The sequence below is a fragment of the Rutidosis leptorrhynchoides genome, chromosome 4, assembly GCF_046630445.1.
Source record: "Rutidosis leptorrhynchoides isolate AG116_Rl617_1_P2 chromosome 4, CSIRO_AGI_Rlap_v1, whole genome shotgun sequence".
NCBI classification, from domain to species: Eukaryota; Viridiplantae; Streptophyta; class Magnoliopsida; order Asterales; family Asteraceae; genus Rutidosis; species Rutidosis leptorrhynchoides.
The window spans coordinates 56,872,830-56,895,054 of NC_092336.1; the positions used below are offsets into that span (position 1 = coordinate 56,872,830).

The 22,225-nt window shown below is 34.2% G+C and overlaps 1 protein-coding gene across 1 annotated transcript; it reads left to right on the plus strand.

Moving 5' to 3' along the window:
• The first annotated feature begins 17,094 nt into the window (after positions 1–17,094).
• LOC139840649 (FBD-associated F-box protein At3g52670-like) lies at positions 17,095–21,237 on the plus strand. Its single transcript, XM_071830902.1, has 4 exons — positions 17,095–17,202; positions 17,721–18,598; positions 19,424–19,615; positions 20,833–21,237. The coding sequence occupies exons 2-4, from the start codon at positions 17,735–17,737 to the stop codon at positions 21,235–21,237; spliced, it is 1,461 nt and encodes a 486-aa protein (XP_071687003.1). The 5' UTR covers positions 17,095–17,202; positions 17,721–17,734.
• The last annotated feature ends 988 nt before the right edge of the window (positions 21,238–22,225 follow it).

Below are 22,225 nucleotides of genomic sequence, written 5' to 3' on the forward strand. Positions count from 1 at the left end.
TTATCTTATTTTGACTGCATTGTCAACGAAAGTAATATTGTAAACCATTATTTACGGTGATTGTCTATATGTAGAAATCATCAGATGTTGAAAACTTTGAATTTAAATATTCATTTATGATATACCTTTTCAAAACGAATGCAATATTTATAAAACGTATCATATAGAGGTCAAATACCTCGCAATGAAATCGATGAATGACGTGTTCGTCCATATGGATTTGGAGCGATCGTCACAGTTAGGCTCAATATATCTATCTTTAGGATTCGCGTCAATTAGGGTGTCTGTTCCCTAATTCTTAGATTACCAGACTTAATAAAAAGGGGCATATTCGATTTCGATAATTCAACCATAGAATGTAGTTTCACGTACTTGTGTCTATTTTGTAAATCATTTATAAAACCAGCATGTATTCTCATCCCAAAAATATTAGATTTTAAAAGTGGGACTATAACTCACTTTCACAGATTTTTACTTCGTCGGGAAGTAAGACTTGGCCACTGGTTGATTCACGAACCTATAAAAATATATACATATATATCAAAGTATGTTCAAAATATATTTACAACACTTTTAATATATTTTGATGTTTTAAGTTTATTAAGTCAGCTGTCCTCGTTAGTAACCTACAACTAGTTGTCCACAGTTAGTTGTACAGAAATAAATCGATAAATATTATCTTGAATCAATCCACGACCCAGTGTATACGTATCTCAGTATTGATCACAACTCAAACTATATATATTTTGGAATCAACCTCAACCCTGTATAGCTAACTCCAACATTCACATATAGAGTGTCTATGGTTGTTCCAAAATATATATAGATGTGTCGACATGATAGGTCGAAACATTGTATACGTGTCTATGGTATCTCAAGATTACATAATATACAATACAAGTTGATTAAGTTATGGTTGGAATAGATTTGTTACCAATTTTCACGTAGCTAAAATGAGAAAAATTATCCAATTTTGTTTTACCCATAACTTCTTCATTTTAAATCCGTTTTGAGTGAATCAAATTGCTATGGTTTCATATTGAACTCTATTTTATGAATCTAAACAGAAAAAGTATAGGTTTATAGTCGGAAAAATAAGTTACAAGTCGTTTTTGTAAAGGTAGTCATTTCAGTCGAAAGAACGACGTCTAGATGACCATTTTAGAAAACATACTTCCACTTTGAGTTTAACCATAATTTTTGGATATAGTTTCATGTTCATAATAAAAATCATTTTCTCAGAATAACAACTTTTAAATCAAAGTTTATCATAGTTTTTAATTAACTAACCTAAAACAGCCCGCGGTGTTACTACGACGGCGTAAATCCGGTTTTACGGTGTTTTTCGTGTCTCCAGGTTTTAAATCATTAAGTTAGCATATCATATAGATATAGAACATGTGTTTAGTTGATTTTAAAAGTCAAGTTAGACGGATTAACTTTTGTTTGCGAACAAGTTTAGAATTAACTAAATTATGTTCTAGTGATTACAAGTTTAAACCTTCGAATAAGATAGCTTTATATATATGAATCGAATGATGTTATGAACATCATTACTACCTTAATTTCCTTGGATAAACCTACTGGAAAATAGAAAAATGGATCTAGCTTCAACGGATCCTTGGATGGCTCGAAGTTCTTGAAGCAGAATCATGACACGAAAACAAGTTCAAGTAAGATCATCACTTGAAATAAGATTGTTATAGTTATAGAAATTGAACCAAAGTTTGAATATGATTATTACCTTGTATTAGAATGATAACCTACTGTAAGAAACAAAGATTTCTTGAGGTTGGATGATCACCTTACAAGATTGGAAGTGAGCTAGCAAACTTGAAAGTATTCTTGATTTTATGTAACTAGAACTTGTAGAATATATGAAGAACACTTAGAACTTGAAGATAGAACTTGAGAGAGATCAATTAGATGAATAAAATTGAAGAATGAAAGTGTTTGTAGGTGTTTTTAGTCGTTGGTGTATGGATTAGATATAAAGGATATGTAATTTTGTTTTCATGTAAATAAGTCATGAATGATTACTCATATTTTTGTAATTTTATGAGATATTTCATGCTAGTTGCCAAATGATGGTTCCCACATGTGTTAGGTGACTCACATGGGCTGCTAAGAGCTGATCATTGGAGTGTATATACCAATAGTACATACATCTAAAAGCTGTGTATTGTACGAGTACGAATACGGGTGCATACGAGTAGAATTGTTGATGAAACTGAACGAGGATGTAATTGTAAGCATTTTTGTTAAGTAGAAGTATTTTGATAAGTGTATTGAAGTCTTTCAAAAGTGTATAAATACATATTAAAACACTACATGTATATACATTTTAACTGAGTCGTTAAGTCATCGTTAGTCGTTACATGTAAGTGTTGTTTTGAAACCTTTAGGTTAACGATCTTGTTAAATGTTGTTAACCCAATGTTTATAATATCAAATGAGATTTTAAATTATTATATTATCATGATATTATCATGTATGAATATCTCTTAATATGATATATATACATTAAATGTCTTTACAACGATAATCGTTACATATATGTCTCGTTTAAAAATCATTAAGTTAGTAGTCTTGTTTTTACATATGTAGTTCATTGTTAATATACTTTATGATATGTTTTCTTATCATAGTATCATGTTAACTATATATATATCCATATATATGTCATCATATAGTTTTTACAAGTTTTAACGTTCGTGAATCACCGATCAACTTGGGTGGTCAATTGTCTATATGAAACATATTTCAATTAATCAAGTCTTAACAAGTTTGATTGCTTAACATGTTGGAAACATTTAATCATGTAAATATCAATCTCAATTAATATATATAAACATGGAAAAGTTCGGGTCACTACACTAGTAATCCTAGTACTCATCACTGGCAAGCAATTAGGCGGGTACTGAAGTACTTGAAGAAAACTATGGACTATAGTTTATCTTATAATGGGTTTCCTTCGGTAATAGAAGGATATTCTGATGCGAGTTGGATAACCAATATTGAAGATCATTCTTCAACGAGTGGTTGGGTGTTCTTGCTTGGGGGAGGTGCTATTTCATGGGCTTCTAAGAAGCAGACATGTATTACCAACTCAACGATGGAATCTGAGTTTGTTGTTTTAGCTGCTACTGGTAAAGAAGCAGAATGGCTTAGAAACTTGATCCATGAGATACCATTATGGCCTAAACCTATAGCACCCATGTCTATCCATTGTGATAGTGCTGCGACATTGGCAAAGGCTTATAGCCAGATGTACAATGGAAAGTCTAGACACTTAGGTGTCAGACATAGCATGATTCGTGAACTAATCATGAATGGGGTGATTTCTATAGTGTTCGTGAGGTCACAACAGAATTTAGCTGATCACTTGACGAAGGGATTGGCAAGAGACTTGGTGAACAAGTCTGCTGTGGGGATGGGTTTAAAGTCCACATAAATTTCTAATTATAAGATACCCAATTCCCTTCTGATGAAAATTAGAAGTTGAATTCAATGTGGAAGGCTTATACTTAGAAATTTGGAGTACAAAAATTTTGTATCATCCCAAGGTAAGGTATGTACTCGGACCTGTTGAATGTGAGGATGAAGTTTAGCTTCTTAATGGTTTATTTGAAAAAGTGCAATAGCAGGTGCATGACTGAAATGAACTACCTTTGTGAATGTGAAGTTTTGCCGCTTTAACAAAGCTTGGACTTTTGCTTTAGATACATTCATGAATGGATATGGACACATGGCTTGTAAAGTGTCAGGATAGCTTTAGAGTATTTGAAAACTTATGTGTATGTTATTTTCAGTTATTCAAATGGGTTGAAGGGTTCAATTCTTAGAACACCCCGATTCTCGAATATTTGGAATGTGTAATGTACTAAGGTGAAAATTCAATCTTCAAGATATTTTCATTTATGCATGAGTTTTGTTTTAATTTGTTTAATTCTCATGAAACAAATTGCACTAAATTGGGGAGGATTGTTGGAAATTTAGTGTAATTTTGGGTTTTAATCTACACTTGTAAATGGGTTTGGAGGTACGGAGTGTACACCCATTAAGTGATAGATTATCCGGACCCAAAAGTGGTTTTCCATTATTTACTATCATGACTTGGTCTACCTGAAATTTGACTAAGTGTTTTCAGTACTAAGTTTTCTTAGTAAGCTGAAATTTGGCTAAGTGTTTTGTGCTGGTTGTTCTGCATTGCTGGTCCTTGTGCTGGTTGTTCTGCATTGCTGGTCCCTGTGCTGGTTGTTCTGCGCAGCTGGTCCATGTGCTGGTTGTTCTGCGCAGCTGGTCCCTGTGCTGGTTGTTCTGCGCAGCTGGTCCTGTTTGCTGATTCCTCTGCGCTGCTGGTCCTGTATGCTGATTTTTGCGCTGATGGTCCTGTTTGATGATTTTTGCGCTGCTGGTCCTTTTGCAGTGCTGGTTCTTAAGAGACAGCAGTAAGAAAACACTTAACACAATTTTGAGTGATTACGGAAGAATTATTCTTGCACTCACTTTTACTTTAGTGGTTGAAGGAATAATACTTGTTTATTATAAAGTGATCACTCATGTTTTGATAGTTGTAAAATATAATATTTATTTATTGTAAAAGTAACAACTTTTACTTTAATGATGGGAGTGATAATATTTGTTTATAGAAATATTCTTCCTGTAACCACTTTTGAATATTATAGAAGATACTTTTATTAATCAATCGGCCAATTGATTTTAATAAAAGACTCTTTCATGATTAAGGGTGTATATAAATATATTAACCAATATGCATGAGATAGACACAAGTTACGGACACCAAAATATTCTTCTGCAAAAGGAATTCTTGTTTCTGCCAAAACAAGAATTTAATCTCTGTCTTATCCCAAAGTGATATTCGTGTAACCCAGGCTATAAGGGTCGAATAATTACTTTCGGAAAGTGATACCACGATTCAGTGATTTATCCGGCTATCGATTATTTTACCCTACACGAAAGAATTTAGTAAAACCTCTAACATACGTTTGACACTATTATTCAATAAACGTGGCGCCACTAGAAAAATATGTATCTATCCATATATATCTATATCTATAGTTTCTATTATATTGCTAAAATGATGATGTCATTATTAAGCTATTTTCTTTGTTAAGAAAAAATTAAAAAGAAAAAGAAAAAATTCTAAGCATCCTAAGTGATGTCATAAATATATTTATTTTACAATTAAAATAAATCATATTAATTACTCCATATAACTCCGTATCTATATCCAATTAGGGTTTCTTTATATTAAAAAAACACACGCCACTGTACAAAAGATGTATACTCCATCCTCAATAATCGTTCGATACGCTCCTTTTTTCCAGATCAAAATAACCATATAAAATACGCCCTTTGAAGAATGAAGATACACTCCTCATCAGCTTCTTCTTCTTCCTTTCAGGTTAGGGTTTCTTTCTCCTAATAATTTAAGGTTTATGTGTTGTTACTCGATTATTACTTCTACTATGTTTCTAGGGTTCTAATTTTTAACCTTTCATCTTTTTGCTTAACATAACTGTTTTCTGACTTCTAAGTCGTTAATCGAATTGATGAAAGATTATTGCTTGCAAACGCATCAACTATTTATTTTATTATTGAATTGTTGATTTTTTTTTCCTTTATCTGCTAGAATAAAATCTCATATGCTGCTATTCAAACTTACAATCGATTTCACTTCAGTAAGCATTTTCTTTTCTTTGTATAGTTATGATTTCATGTTTATCAATTTAGTTAGTTCTTTTGTTGCATCTCAGTTACTGTAAGTTACGATTTCTGTACGTTTTTGTATAGATGATGATATCAGTTTGTTTTTTATAACCCTAACTGTGTTTATTATATAATATAGATTGTGTTTTACGAATTATAAAGAGGAATTGAATAATATGTGTGGTGTTAGATTAAATGCAGGTACTTAAAGATTGAAGATTAATAGTCATTCTGAAAGTGCATAAAACGTGTTTGATGAAATGTCCGAGATAAATGCAGTTTTATGGTATGAACTTCTCTTGCTTGCTAATTTATGAAATGCGTATCCTTTTGTTTGTTTTGTCTATGACAATATGTTAAAACCTTTTGCTTTGACAATATGACAATTTCACTGCTAAAAAAACACGCCTATTTTTTTTTTTTTATTGAATTGCTGTACCAATGCCCCAAATATTGAGCAGTTCAATTCTGCACAGTCCTTTTTTATGATATTCGATTCATCTTATTCTTCCATATTCAAGTTTAAATTTGCTCCATAATTAGAAGTTTTTGTATTTATTATGGTTTTGAGCAGGTGAATGTATACAGAATCAACGTGTTTATGATAAAATGTCTCAGTGAAACTATTCAATGTATAATAATTTTCCTATTGTGCTTTCGATTTGTATGTAGTGGATCTCAAAGAAAAACTTTCTATCTATTGTTCTTTTAGTTGGGATTTTGCAGTTCATGATACTTTCCTCCTTGGATACTACAGATACTAGAGTTTCAGCTACAGGTTTGTAATATAATCCAATTCAATTATCTTTTTGAAGGTTCGTTCTCTAATATGGTATTAAACTGTTTCATTCTTCTCTTTATCTTTTAAATTTTCGATTAAAAGATATACACTTCCTATTAACCTTTGAAAAAAAAGATACTGGATGCCATTAAGATATGATGTTTGAGAAATTTTAGGCCTACTGAATGTAATTACTTTGGCTTAATGGCTTGCAGCTCCCTTTAAATGTATAAGAATGCTTAAGCAAATAGTGAAGGCTGCAATTTCGATCCAATGGTATACTACCGAGTCAAATTTTTTTCTTTGGGCATTATATCTAATAAGTTCAGTTGGTCAAGTTACACCCATGGTTTTTATATCTAACAAGTTCATTGCTTCTTACTTCTTGCTCTTATTGAAAAGTGACGATAAACTGTTTTCGTTGCTTTAAACTTTGATCTGAATATATACATATAATGATGGTAAGTAATTACAAGTTAAAAGTGATAGATGATACTTTACTGAAAAATGTTATGCTATTAGCATAAACTCATGATGGAGGCAGCTATATATTATTCTAACTTAAACTGTTATTGCAAGATTATTAGTTGATAAAAAAAATTCCTCATTCTTACCTTGTTGATCTTAATTGATATTTTTATAAAGGTGATGAAATGGTTGGGTTGGATCAAAAAAGAAAAACTGCAATGTGTACTTTTTTTTTAATATTATATTATAATTCATATAACAGAATGCATTGTTTTTTAATAGGTAAGGCTGGCTATGCAAAGTACAAGTGTATATATATATTAAAGCAATAAATATGATTCAAGAGATTAATCAAAGGTTACCGAAGAATAGACGGATGGGATAGTGGCGTTGTCTTATTTAGCAAAATTCATAATTTTTTATTTTGTTAGGTTGGAAATTTATGTTTGTGCATAATGTATTTATTGGAGAGAATTCACTATTGTAGTTCATGACTCGTATGAAGTGGTTGCATGACATATGAACTGTGATGTCCCGTACAAAACCATCGTGTACGAATCATCAACAACAGGATCATTACAAGGTTAAGTACTATATGCTGTAATAAAAGAAGTTGCATTCACGATAAAAAGGTGACGTCATAACCGACATCAAATGTTTTACACCAACAGTATGCTTCTACGAATAGCAAGCATGAATAAATGTATGTGACCCTTAGGTCGTTACAAAACATAGTTTCAAAAGTATAAAAGTTTGAATGCAAGATAAACAGTTCATGCGGTGATAACACTAGAGCAGCGGGTGTCTACGGCAAGACTAGCACGACAGCGGAAGCAAATAACCTTAAGCACCTGAGAAAAACATGCTTAAAAACGTCAACACAAAGGTTGGTGAGCTATAGTTTAAGTATAACAGTATGTAAGGTGGACCACGAGATTTCAGTGCTACAAAGAGCGTTTCAAAACAGTATGATAAAGTATATGTTAACCGTGGGCACTTGGTAACTAACTTAACGTTTATACCCCCTGAAAGTACACTTGGCAAGTGCGTATGTTTACGAAGTATTAAACACTCGTTAAATGCTAGCGCTACTAGCCCGAGTGGGGATGTCAAACCCTATGGATCCATATCTAAGATTCGCGTTCACGGTTCAAAAACCAATGATTAAACGTTACCGAGCTAAAGGGAATGTTTATGCCGTTGTATAACCCACACATATATAAGTTTAAGTACTCGTGCCTAGTATGTAAAACATAAAATCTGCATGTATTCTCGGTTCCCAAAATAAGTTAAAGTAAAAAGGGAATGATATTACTCACAATGATAAAGTAGCGGTAAAGTCGAGTCGAGAAAAGTGTGCAAGTAATCGGTCCAAAAGGTCCAACGAGTCCTCAACCTAAGTCAAATAGTACTAAGTCAGTAAATCGTCCGAATAGGTTTAAAAGTATGTAAATAAGGTCTTAAGGTTCGTCATCATTCATCATTTAACAAAGGTGTAAAGTAAATTTCGTTCATGAAAGTAGTTTAAAACAAAAGTTGACTTCGATCAGTCACCACGGCCCCTACCCTTACTGAATTAAGGTGAGACCAGTGGCCATGGCTCCGTATATGAGTCCTTTAAGTGTGGTAAAATTTACAGAAGCAAAATCGTCTTCGTTTGACCGTGGCGACGGTCTAAGTGCGAGTAGGTCAGAAATTTCTGCACAACGTTAAAAGGACATAGTGACGATCGGAGGGCCATGAATCCTAAACCATAACTCGGATTAAGACGAGTCCTATATGAAAAATTATCTACTCGAAAAGATCTATCTGAAAATCAAGGTTACAGTAGCCCAGGTGTACTGGTCTGTTACGGAACCCAGAAAACAGTAGGCAGAAGACAGAAAACAGAAAAATAGTGGGTTCTGGTGGTCTTGGTGCTCGATGCTTTTCACGGTTCTAATCCTTGATGCATATAGCTTCAAGTGTACAACTCGTTGATGTGTTTGAATCATTTTCACCAAGGTTTGACCATCATAACCCAAGTGTAAGTCTAAGACACGAAGCACAACTCACTTAAGTGTTGCAAGTGTTTTGATGAACCAAAGTTACATCAAAGTCTTAGATCTAACACATACATGAACTTTAAAACTAATAATAAGTTACAAACTTCAAAGTGAACTTATGAAATCAAGATCTTGAGTTGTAGAACATAGTTCTTAGTTTGATCTTGAAGATCCAAGACTCAAAAGTCTAGATTTAACATAAGTGCACAAAGTTATAATTAAAGAAAGTTTACTTACATGTTCTTGAACTTTTAAAGTTAACTTTAGTTCAAGATTAATGAGATCAAAGTTAACTAGTAACATTTGACCAATAACAACCAACAAACATGAATTTAAAGTACATAATATAAGGTAGTAAGCTAAGTAAACAAGTAAATGATTCATGGTGGTTCATACTTTAAAGATTCAAGCATAAGTCTTGATCTTTAGAAAGTAAACTTTAAGTTTACTTCATGAGCTCCAAGTATGTTTTTAATCAACACATGAACTTGCAATCTTTTAAGAAAGTATATGTAGAACATAACTAGTAAGTTTATGTTCTTGTTTGTCTTGTAAGAACAAGATGATATGAAGAATCAAACTATAGAGTTTGATTCTTGAAACATGTAAGTAAGTAGTAATAACAAAGTTCAAGTAACTAATCAACAACAAGAACAAGTAATTAACAAGCAAAGAATGATGATGAAGAGATGTTGGTCTCGGTTTTGTCAAGAGAAAAAGAAGAGAAATATTTGTTTCAAGTTACTTACAAGATGAGAGAAAAGAGAGAAAATGATTTGCAAGTAGAAGTGTGAGTTTGAAATGAGAGAGTTTCAAGTGAGAAGTGATAAGCAAAAATGAAATAAAAACACTCCATATGGAGTTCAAAACCGACGGCCAAGAGGGGAATCAAGGGGGAACCAATTGCTCACTAGTCACTAGCATGTATGTGTCATAAAAGTTGGTTATTAGGTGTTAGTTCATGGGGATTATGTGCAAGTAACATGGTAACTAGATTCCATACAAGTTAAGCCATCTAGTTAAGTCTTAAGAGTAATACTTACATACAAAAATGGGCTAACTAATTCCTTTAAGATGTAGGGTGTGCTTATAAGTTTATATTCATGAGTCCATTAACATTAAACAAGCCCAAGTTCCATTAATTCACAAGTTAAACCAATTAAAGCCCAAGTAACTAACTAATAACCATAGTTAATTAAAATGATTAATAAAACTTAATCATGAATGCAAATAATATCTAAAAATATTATTCGTGAAAGTTTCGTGTGTCAAAAAGACGTTTCGGGTAATTAAAGTCAAGTACGGGCAATCATGGCAACATGTAAATGTAATAACATACATTCGTTTAATCACAAGTATTAATAATAACAATTATTAATAAATAAATGTTGGAAAATCCAGGGTCATTACATGAACCTCCGTTAAATGTAAAGCCTTTATTAAATCAAATCTTTGTGCATGTCTGAATAGATACAAGCAAACTACTTTGTATTGTATTATCATCTTTCCTTGAACAACTCTTTAATTTATTTTAACAATTTTCTCTTGAATAAACCCGTGATTTCACGGGTCATTTCACTAGTATATATATATATATATATATATATATATATATATATATATATATATATATATATATATATGGGCATGATCAATGGAGAAGTAAACAATCGGGGGAAGCGGGGGGAAGCAATTATTTTTTTTTTTTGGAATCTTTTTTCAGGCATCAAGATCACACGAATATATGAACATTTAAAAAAGACACTTCGTGATGAATGTTATTATTTTGGCAGGAAAACGATCGACAAAAATAATATTCAATATAATATTGTTCGTGAAGAATGTTAACGTTTTTTTCTTCTTCATGTTTTGTGAAGTAAAATTTAGCCCGATTTAAAGTTTAGGGTTTAGGGTTTGGTGTTTTGGGTTTATGCCTAAACACTAAACTCTAAACCGTTCGTGTTAAAAACTCAATCTAAATCCTAAATCTAAACCCTAAATCTAAACCCTAAACCCTAAATTTCTAAACCCTAATATCTAAACCCTAATATCTAAGCCCTAATATCTAAACCCTAATATCTAAAACCTCAACATACGCTCGAAAAACACGATAATTGTTATATATTACTTCTTCGAGCGTTTTTTCGCGAAAATAAAAACATTTATCACAAAGTGTCTCTATTAAATGTTCATATTTTCATCAAATCTATAATGTTTGTGAACAAAGTTTTTTCAAAAAACGAAAAAAAAATCTGCTTCCCCCCGCTTTCCCCCTATTGGTTACTTCCCTTTTGATCATACCACTATATTTACTTCCCTCTTGATCTAAATTTAGTAAGCTTGATAGGGTTCTCGTTTCCGATAATTTCATTAATCTATGGAAGGACCTCTCGGTCTACCCACTAGATAGACGGGTTTCGGATCATTGACCACTAATCTTAAAAGATAAATGTATTGATTTTGGCCTGAAGCCCTTCAAATTGTTCAACGAGTGGTTCCACAAAGAAGATGTAGGTGAGGTGATTAACAACTCTTGGGCTAAGGAGGTTACGAGTTCGAGACCCGATTGCAAATTTAGGGACCACTTAAAAAACGTCAAATTCGCACTCAAAGAGTGGAGCAAACATACCTTTGGTAATCTAGATATTGAGATTAGTGAGCTAAAGGCAAAAGTGGAAGATTGGGAAAAAAAGAGCGGAAACAGGGGCATTAAATGAGGAGGAAAGAAAATCTTGGTTAGGAGATAGAAGACATTGGTTAGAAAAAGAAAGCGCCAAATCAAACATGATGAAACAAAAGGCAAAGTCTAGGTGGGTACTTGAGGGTGACGAGAATTCAAAATTCTTCCACGCTGATCAAGCATATTTTTACCATAGGGTTTAATATGCCTGCTCAATACGTAGAGGGGTTTAAGGATCTTAGAACGTGGCTTTCCGGTCCAGCTACCGTGAATAACCCTGGCCGACATGATGATGTCGGCAGGGTGGCCAAGTGATTAAGTCCACCTCCGATAACGGTCGTCGATCAAGAGGCCCCAAATAAGGTCGTAGGTACTAGCTTACGAAAGACTAACATGTTAACCTTGAAAAGATGCTGAATGATGCTTTTTTACGTAATGTGTATCGTAGGTGATAGTTACGTAATATGCTGTGTCCGGTGAATGATGATTAGGGTTTGTATTTATAGGCAAACCCTAATTCTAGAACCGTCCCAGATCATGATAATCTCATCCATAACTGACTCCCCCGAATCACGGATATAATTATGGAAAAGATATTTACTTGACAGCTAAGCAACTGCCGTACCGGGAACAAAGGCATTCGCACGCCGCATAACGTACACAAGAACACGCATACGCACAATAGTGATTGCCCGCATACATATGTGGTGCGCCTGCGGGTTGCGGTATCATTACACGCGTCTATTAAAAGAAAATACAACAAGTGTAACTTCCGTGGTCTCCATATCAACGGGGTGTGGAACGAGAATTCCACGGAAATAAAAGAGGCAATTCGAAGTCATTTTGCGCAGCTATTCGAACCAAAAAGTGTAAACAGGCCGAAACTACTGGACTGGGTCAATCACGGTGCCTCTGTTCAGACAAGTAGGCCTGGTTTCGGTCAATCTACAACTGCAGCCCGTGAGGCCGTGACTTAAATGATTTTAATGGGCAGGTCCGCTGCCTTTCGGCTACAGAAGCGAGTGATCTGGAACTACCTTTTTGCGAGAAAGAAATATGGGATGCGATTTCGGATTGTGGTGGCACAAAAGCTCCGGGGCCCGACGGTTTCAACTTGAGTTTTTACAAAAAATTATGGAATACGGTCAAAGATGACTTGGTGAATGCAATTCAACACTTTTGGGAGAAGGGTGACATCTCCAAAGGATGTAACGCTTCTTTTATTACACTCGTCCCTAAGTTTGCTGACCCGTCTTCTCTGAATGAATATAGACCGATCAGTCTAATAGGCAGCTACTGTAAGATAGTAGCTAAACTCCTCTCGAATAGGCTCCGAAAAGTGGTTCCAAAACTAGTGGGCTTCGAAAAAAGCGCGTTCATAAAAGGTAGAAATATCTTAGATGGGGCTTTAATCGCAAACGAGACTATTGACTTCTTAAAACAAAGACATCTCAAAAGTCTTATCTTCAAAGTAGACTTCGAGAAGCCCTTTGATTACTTGAGCTGGGAATTTCTATTAGAGATAATGGAATACATGGGATTTGGGTTGAAGTGGAGGCAATGGATCATAGCGTGTCTTAAATCGGCCTCAATTTCTATCCTTGTGAATGGCTCTCCAATGTCGGAATTTAATTTGGGTAGAGGGGTTAGACAAGGGGATCCCCTCTCCCCTTTCCTTTTCATCATTGCGGCAGAGGGACTAAATGAATTGACGAATACCGCGGTAAAAAACAACTTATTCTCGGGGGTCGAAATTGGTAGAAACAAAGTTTGTGTTTCTCACTTACAATACGCGGATGACACGATTTATTTCGGCAAATGGAGTGCTCATAACTTACGTAACCTCTTGAAGCTTCTCACGTGTTTTGAATTAACATCGGGACTCAAGATTAATTACCGTAAGAGTACACTGTTCGGGCTAGGTGTTGATAAATGTGAGATTGAATCTATGGCCACTTCTTTCGGTTGCTTAATGGGGTCAATGCCATTCACCTATCTCGGTCTTCCAATTGGTGCGAATATGAAAAAGTTGATTAGTTAGAAACAGATAATTGACAAATTCGAAAAAAGACTCTCGGATTGGAAGTCGCGTTTGGTGTCCTTTGGTGGCCGCCTAACTCTTGTTAAATCGGTGCTAAATAGTCTCCCGTTGTACTTCTTCTCACTCTTCCGTGCCCCGACATGTGTGTTAAAAAAACTAGAAAGTGTGAGACGTTCCTTCTTTTGGGGCGGGTCGGGAAAAGAATCAAAGATTGCTTGGGTCAAATGGGATGAAGTACTTTTACCATATGGGGGGGGGGGGGGGAGGGGGTGTCTTAATTTGGGTTCTTTAAATAGCAAAAACTTGGCTTTGATCGGCAAGTGGTGGTGGAGGTTTAAAACCGAACCCACCGCTTTGTGGGTCAAAGTTATTTCGAGCATTTACGGGTCCTCGGGTGGGTTGGGTGATTTCGACACATTCTCTTGTTCTCATAGTAATTCTACTTGGGTTAATATTATCAAGGCTGGAGGTCTTATTGATGCTTCAGGTGTTTCGTTTACTAATTCCTTCTCAAGAGTGATAGGTGACGGTTCAAGCATCTCCTTTTGGCATGATTTGTGGGTGAAAAAAGAACCACTCAACGACTGTTTTAGAAGACTATTTCGGCTGGAATCAAGGTCTAACGCGACATTGAAGGATCGACTCAAAGAGATGGATGGGAGCTGCTCAGGTGCGTGGGAATGGCTGCGGGTACCTACTTGCCGTACACAAAATGAGCTGTGCGAACTCAACAAGGTGATTCAAAGACAGCCCTTGCGCCAAACAAATCTGATACTTGGCGTTGGGATTACTCGAATAATGGGAAGTTCACAACAAAGAAATTAGCTTACTTAATTGATGCGAAGACATTGTGTTCAACACCGAACGTGATGGAGACTCTGCGAAACAACCTAATTCCTAAAAAGTCGAGGTATTTGTGTGGAAAGCGAGAAAAAAGAGACTACCATCGTTAATCGAGCTAGACAAGCGGGGTATTGACCTACACTCCCTACGTTGTCCACTTTGTGACGACGATGTGGAGTTGGTAGATCATGCCTTGCTTACTTGCAAACATGTGGTCGAGATTTGGAAGAAGGTTTTTGAATGGTGGGGGATAAACATGCATTCGACAAGTAGTGTGTGTGATATACTTCAAGGACATTTCCCGATTACATTGTCGGTTTTCGGACTCAAAATATGGCAAGCGGTTCTTTGGGCGAGCGGGTATATGGCGGAACCGGAACCAAAAAATTTTCAACAATAAGAGTTGGAGTCCCCCGATTGCGCTATGTGAGATACAAGTCAAATCTTTCGAATGGATCGCGAAAAGACATAGAGCAAAAGGCATCGAGTGGCACTCTTGGCTTCATAATCCAAAAGCAATTGTATTGTAATTTGTAAATTTTGCAATAGTTGACTTAACGTGTTGTTTAGATAACATGTTGCAAATTGCGTAGCATTGCGATTGATAGTTTTGAGGACTATATGTTCATGTATCATCTTTGAGATTTAATAAAATTGTTGCCTTTCAAAAAAAAAAAAAAAATTTATATATATATTTCGTCACTACACGTATATATCGGCAGTGATATGTTGCGCTGACAGTGAAGTCGGTGATACACATTATGTACACATTGTGTACACATTTATAATTGATCCTTGTAATATAATTACCGTTTATTTGCTCACAAAGAAGTGTGGTCACTACATCCTTTATGGTAGCTAAAACTTTCACTCCGAAAGCTCTATGAGATATCACTAAGAAATCCCCATTTTTAACAAGAAGTTAAGAGTACAAATTTGTACATAACTATAACTACAGTATTAGTTTTATTTGAGGTTTGTTTTGATTTACTTATAAAATGGTTCAAACTTATAATGTTATTATGCAAGCTTTAAACACCTCTTTAATAAGCTTCAAGGAGTAAAGTTATGTTGCGTAACCTTTTAAATTATTTCTTCCGAAAAGTTAACCACCAATGATTAATTAACTTCACACAAATGTATGTTTGTAACTGAATAGGAAGACTCAATACATTGAAACTCTCATAACGATTGATCAAATTTTACGAGTGCACCATTTCAAGCATGATAGTTAGACATCTTTGATTTCATCGTGTGTTACCTTTTTAAGACGGAATCTTTTTTCAAGATTACATCATCATTTTCTCTTAAAGACTTAACAAATTGTATAAGACCACCTTTTTAAGTATGATCGTTGGACAACCTTAATTACATCATGTATTGTATCATGTATTGACTTGTATGAGCATCTCTAAAGAACTCTAGAGTCTTATATATATATATATACACACACACACACTGAAATTGTAAATTTATGTTGTCACAAATGTAGATACTGGATTTTGAGCCTGTCCGTTGAACGACTCTTAATAAACAGAAAAAGTATACATGTAAATATGAAATAGTATCGAATACTTAGAGTATCTCAAGTAAACCATTAAAATATAACCACCAAACTATTGTTTGAGTGGTAAAAAGTCTCAGTTGTTTGTGGGTATGTATCCTTAAAAAAAGAGGTGCAGGTTCAAATCCGGGGGGGGGGGGGGGGGGGAGTTTTCTTCAAAGGTTGTGCCTATGGTATCATTCATTTTGTGCAGGCCAAACAGTTAATCTAAATTATTCCGAGTACGCTTTGCGCGATGGATGCGATGAGTTTCTTCCTAACGGGTGCGTGGGTGGCAAATGAAAGGATTCGATGCCGATATTGACGTTCTAAAAAAAACCATTAAAACATGCAAGTTCTAAAAAAGTCAGTATTATATAATGATTTGTGGTAATTAGTAAATTAGTACAGTAAATACATACGGAGTACTACGTGTATAATTACAGTAAATAAAATCAATTTGACTATAGGAGATGCTGCGTACAATAGCAGAACTATGTTAAGGCCAAAGAGGGCCATGGCCCTCAGTTGTTTGCTAGTACTCGTATTATACAGTAACTTTCATCACAATTTATGAGTTAAACAATCAAATATTACATATTGGCCCCCTTAAATTGACATCTTTTACGCCCAAATTCACATACATAATCTCACTTGTTCTAAATTTAAGTGGAGATCACATCTTCTCCTAAACTTGTGTCGACAATTTTCAAAATTAGTTCATCACTTCGATATATTTGATTCTTCACATATTTTTCTATTATTATTTATTATTTTTCTTAGTTTATGTTACTATATGTACGTAATGATCTCATCTCCGCTATATATATGATTATATATATTATATATGACGTTTATTATCGCCCTCGGCCCTCCTAACTGAAAACTTCATGTTCCGCCACTGGCTGCGTAGAAGATAAAATCGGGCCCAATTTCAAAAGATAATTCCAGCATGCTTATAAATTCCTAAATCTGAACCTTCCGTTTCTCATCGTTTCAGTTTCAATTTGAAGATTCAATTCCACTTTGCGGTAAAACTTAAGGATCCTGCGGCTTCGGCTTCTAAATGTATGTTTTCTTTTTTTACTGACTACTGTATTCATGCGTTTACGGTTTTGAAAAAATATTCTTAAACGTTGTTTTATAAACGCAATTTGCATAACGTTTTAAGAGAGATTACAGTTAATATATATATGTTTCCTGTTATAATTATAATTATAATTATAAATTATAAATTATTAATTTATTAATTATTAGAACTAGAATTTGATAATCTCAACCAAATTGCTTGCAGAGTTTGTCTCTGCTTAAAAGTAGTTTGTTGTAGCTGTACATAAGTGTTGGTACTGATTGGAAAAACCTTATTGGTTTATTCCTTATTAGATCTAGACATTGATGATCATGTTATTCGTTTATTACTTATCAGAATTAGAATTTGATAATCATAATCAAATTGCTTGCTGAATTTGTATTTGTTTAAAACTAGTTTGTTTAAGCTGCACTTAAGTAGTTTTGCGCGTATTATTTGTTTGTATATAGTATTTAGTACGTCCTTATTCTTGCTTTATGTTATTATTAAGTTGCAGCTTAAATAGTGAGAATGGAGACAGAAGGGTGCGATAGACTAAGCAGCTTGCCAGACGATCTCATTAACGAAATCCTCTCCTATAACGATACCAAACATGCTATCAAAACTAGTATTTTGTCACGTAGATGGAAGAATACATGGAAGTCAATTAAACATCTATCTTTATCTAGTGATGATGTTACTTCATTACCCAAATTCTCAGAGTGTGTTACTCGTGTTTTGTCTTCCCGCAACAATGAAACAGATTTGTCGTCTGTTAGATTTAGTTTCCGTGGAGAAGTTAGTCAATCATTGGTCGGATCGATTATGGATTATGCGTTTTCGCACAATGTTCAAAAGATGACTATTATGTCTTTGCGCGGAAGGAAGATCGAATTCCCTGCTTCTCTTTTTATTTCCGAGACTCTCAAAGATCTCAGTTTGATTGGATCTTATGGTTACATCAAGATCACATTATCAACTTGGAACTTAGTAGGTTTAACAACGATGCATCTTCATCATGTCATTTTCAGTACTACTACTGAAAATCCCGATGAATGTGGTGGGTTTTTTTCTACTTGCCCAAACCTGAAGAATCTTACTCTAACTTACTGTCTAATAAATGGTTCGAATGATTTCACCCTTTCTCATTCTCAACTTTCTAATCTTAGGATTGAGAATGGAGAATGGTATCCTGTTGTTGTTAATGTGGTTACACCTCAACTGAAGGATCTGATTGTTGTAAATTGCCGAGGGGAAGTTATGGTTTCAGCACCTGAATTATCCTCATTGACGTATGAATGTCATCCGGATGAGGCACATGCTCCTAAAATCATTGACTTTTTTCAACAATGCCGCAACGTCCAATTTCTTATGCTTGGATTGGAAATTGTGGAGGTATTTCTTCTTAAATATATTTTTTTAATAAATTGTGGAGGTATTTCTTCTTAAATATTTTTTTTATACGTTTATCTATCAGCCCTTTATTACATGTTTAACCAACTTTAGAAGAAAAACTCAACGTCTCAACATCACTCAATTTTTTTTTAATGCTGCAGTTGGCTTGAAATTGCATTGTAATTTTAGATGTGGATAAAAAGACCCGCGCTTCGCTGTGGGGTTGTTTTCGTCGTTTAACGGTCGGTTAATTGAACGTTTAAAAAATCGTTTAACGGTCGGGTAATTGAACGGTAAAAAAATAACGGAATCAAAAAAGGAAGACAAGAAGGAAGTAAAAGAAAGTTATAAAAAATAACTTGGGTTTTTCGGTTGACTTAAAGTCTTAAACGTTTTAAAAATAAATGAATGAAAAAGGAAGCGGAAAAAATGAAGTAAAGGAAAGTTGTGAAAAAAGTAACGTAAAAATGTTTTTCAAAAAAATAAAAATTATTTACCAAAATTCCCCCAAAGTTGGTAGTATTTACAGCCTTTCCACAGTGGCAGGCTCACCATATTTAATATTATTACCATTACCATATATATCAAACTGCAAGGCTTGACAAGACTAATGAACAGTAACCGGGGCACCCCGACCCGCTTGATCGGGTTGACCCGGTGCGACCTGACCCGAGCCTTTTAAAAAAATTTACTTTTTTTAGTTTTTTTTCTCCTTCCCTTTTAACCAAAACATAACCGCCGCGAAGCGCGGTAACCACCTAACTTGTTGACCAGGATTTCTGTTTGTATACATCATGCTTATTTTGTATTATATTTTTTATTCAGGTTCTTGCATCAAATGTGCAGCTAGTCTCATATCTACCTTCTCCATTTGTTAAGTTGAAGTGTTTCAAGATTTATCCGACAGACTTACGCTCGGAGGAGGTAGGACAAAAGAAAATAAACATGCCTACCGAAGTAAAAAACTATCTGCTACATGCTTCTCCAACTGCCACTGTCACGATAGTTTCACGTCAGGTAGTTTTCCCTCACCACCGTGAAGAATCTATTCTGTATCCGAATTATCATTATATACTTGTTGCTCTACAATCTAATTGGCATAGAAATTTGAACCTGCGTGTTATATACATTAAAAAATGATCTTCATGTTGTCATCTAACCACCTTGATTTGTTGTTGCGATATTCAGCCATATTCATTTATCATTGCCTATGGAAGCTTTGGTCATATTGAGAATTTTTGGATAGTTATTTAGTCTCTACTGTATATATATATATATATATATATATATATATATATATATATATATATATATATATATATATATATATATATATATATATATATATAGTGGACCAATCCATGGATAAGCACTAAATGGGGCACAAACTGGATAAGTAAAATTTCAAAAAATTTTAAAAAAAAAACGATCCTTTAATATGCAAATAGAAGAAAACGAAAAAAATTTAAAAAGTTTTTGAACAAAATCGTTCGAAAATCGATGATGAATGGTAAACATCGATGATGAATGGTAAACATTGATGATGAATGGTAAAATTAACCATTCATCTGGTTAATTTATCATTCATTTTTGTTCGCGATGAATGATAAAATTAATCAATGCTAAAAAAAAGAGCAAATGAATGGTTTAAAAAAGCAAATGAATGGTTAATTTAACCATTCATCTGTTTATGATGAATGATAAAAAAACAGATGAATTTAACCATTCATCTGGTTTTTTTAGTATTGATTAATTTTATCATTAATCGTAAACAAGATAAATGATAAATTAACCCGATGAATGGTTAATTTTACCATTCATCGTTGATTTTTGAAAAATTTTGAACTTTTTTTTATGAAAAAAATTGATTAGAGGTGCATTTTAATGCAGATTTATGAATGTAAAAAAAAATTCAAAAAAAAAAAAATTATTTTGCTTATCCGGTTTGTACTCCTTTTAAGCTTATCCATGGATCGTGCCCCTATATATATATATATATATATATATATATATATATATATATATATATATATATATATATACTGTATTTTATATATATATATTAAAAAAATAAAAAAAATCTTGCATGTAAATGGTTTTTCTGAGTAGAGTAAATTTAAATACCCAAGAGCAGAGCATGTAGGGGTGATTTTATATTTATGGGAGCCTAGGTTGACCTGACTTTTTACATGTATCGCGTTCATTATAAACTAACTGTATGATATCTCATGCAGGAGGTGCAAGTACTGCAGAATGCAGAATTAGCACAAAAATTAATGTCTGAGTTGCAGATGCTGGTAGAGCATGAGAAAGTTAGTTGTGAGACCTTTAGAAGAACTCATACAGATGTTGATGTGAGTAAAGAACCTGTCAGGATGTCATGTATCCCTGAGTTTTGGAATGAACAGTTTGTGGAGATCATTCAATGTGAAGATACGATTGGTGAAATTATGTTAATGTTGGCTCATATTCAAGACTTGCTCAAGTTGCTTCCAGCATCATCGGAGAAGGACAAGATTGAAACACGATATCCTAGCTTACATGCAGAGGCCTCGTGTGTTATTAAATTATTATTCACAAACATCAGTGCATTAAACTCTGCCTTTTTAAATTTGATGTCGCATCACATGAGGTTGTGATTTTTATGTATTTGATCTTTGTTTGTTTATCATCGTCTTCTTTATCTGCTTTCATTTTATAATTTTGATGCCTTTTGGTTTTTGATTAAATTGATTTGATTGTATTGCTGAAATGCTCTCTCTCTCTCTCTCTCTCTCTCTCTCTCTCTCCCTCCCTCCCCCTCTCTCCCCCCTCCCTCTCTCTCTCTCCCTCTCCCTCCCCCCCTCTCTCTCTCTCTCTCTCTCTCCCTCCCTCTCTCTTGGTTGATTACTCCATGATCGTCGTCGTGTTTCATCTGTTTCTTGTATTCCTTATACAACTATATAATAATAATATATGGAAAACGAAAACAACAAAAACGTGCTAGCAGTGATCCTTGTACTATTGACACTGCCCCAGCCAATTCCGTTTGGGCTAACGGATTTCCTGCATTATTCGTACCCCACTCTTCTTCTTCACCCTCGTTACCGTTAACGAGTACGGCGCCGCCTGAAGAATCATTATCCATGGCAACACCGTCTTCTTCTTCTTCTTCTTCTTCTTCTTCTTCTTCTTCTTCTTCTTCTTCTTCTTCTTCTTCTTGGCTTGCATCTAAACCGTCAACAAATTCCCCTTCATTTCCATTTTCCTCAACATCCTGTAGTTACCACAAAAGATCAGTAAGAAAATAATAAATAATGGGAAACGTAGATGTGGCAATTTCCGATCATTTACTTAGGGATGGGTCAATTTGGGTTGTGATTGTTAGACGGCTCATATGGGAAAAAAATAAAGCTAAGAGCAATGGCGACTCCACTTGGAGTCAAGTGGGGTCAAAGGACCCCATTAAATAAATTTTTTTTATGTATAAAATACTATTAAAATTGTATAGAACACCACTAAATTTATAGATAGGACCCCATATATTTTAAGAATTAGTGATTTGTATGGAAGTAAATGGCCATTTTTTATGAAAAAAAATTTAGAAAGTACCACTCAAATTGGATAGGACTCCATTGAATTTACATC

Coding starts and splice junctions, on each gene's coding strand:
- LOC139840649 (XM_071830902.1), top strand. CDS start 17,735: ATGGAGACAGAAGGGTGCGATAGACTAAGCAGCTTGCCAGACGATCTC. Junction 18,599..19,423: donor TTGGATTGGAAATTGTGGAG/GTATTTCTTCTT, acceptor TTTTTTATTCAG/GTTCTTGCATCAAATGTGCA. Junction 19,616..20,832: donor TCACGATAGTTTCACGTCAG/GTAGTTTTCCCT, acceptor TATCTCATGCAG/GAGGTGCAAGTACTGCAGAA.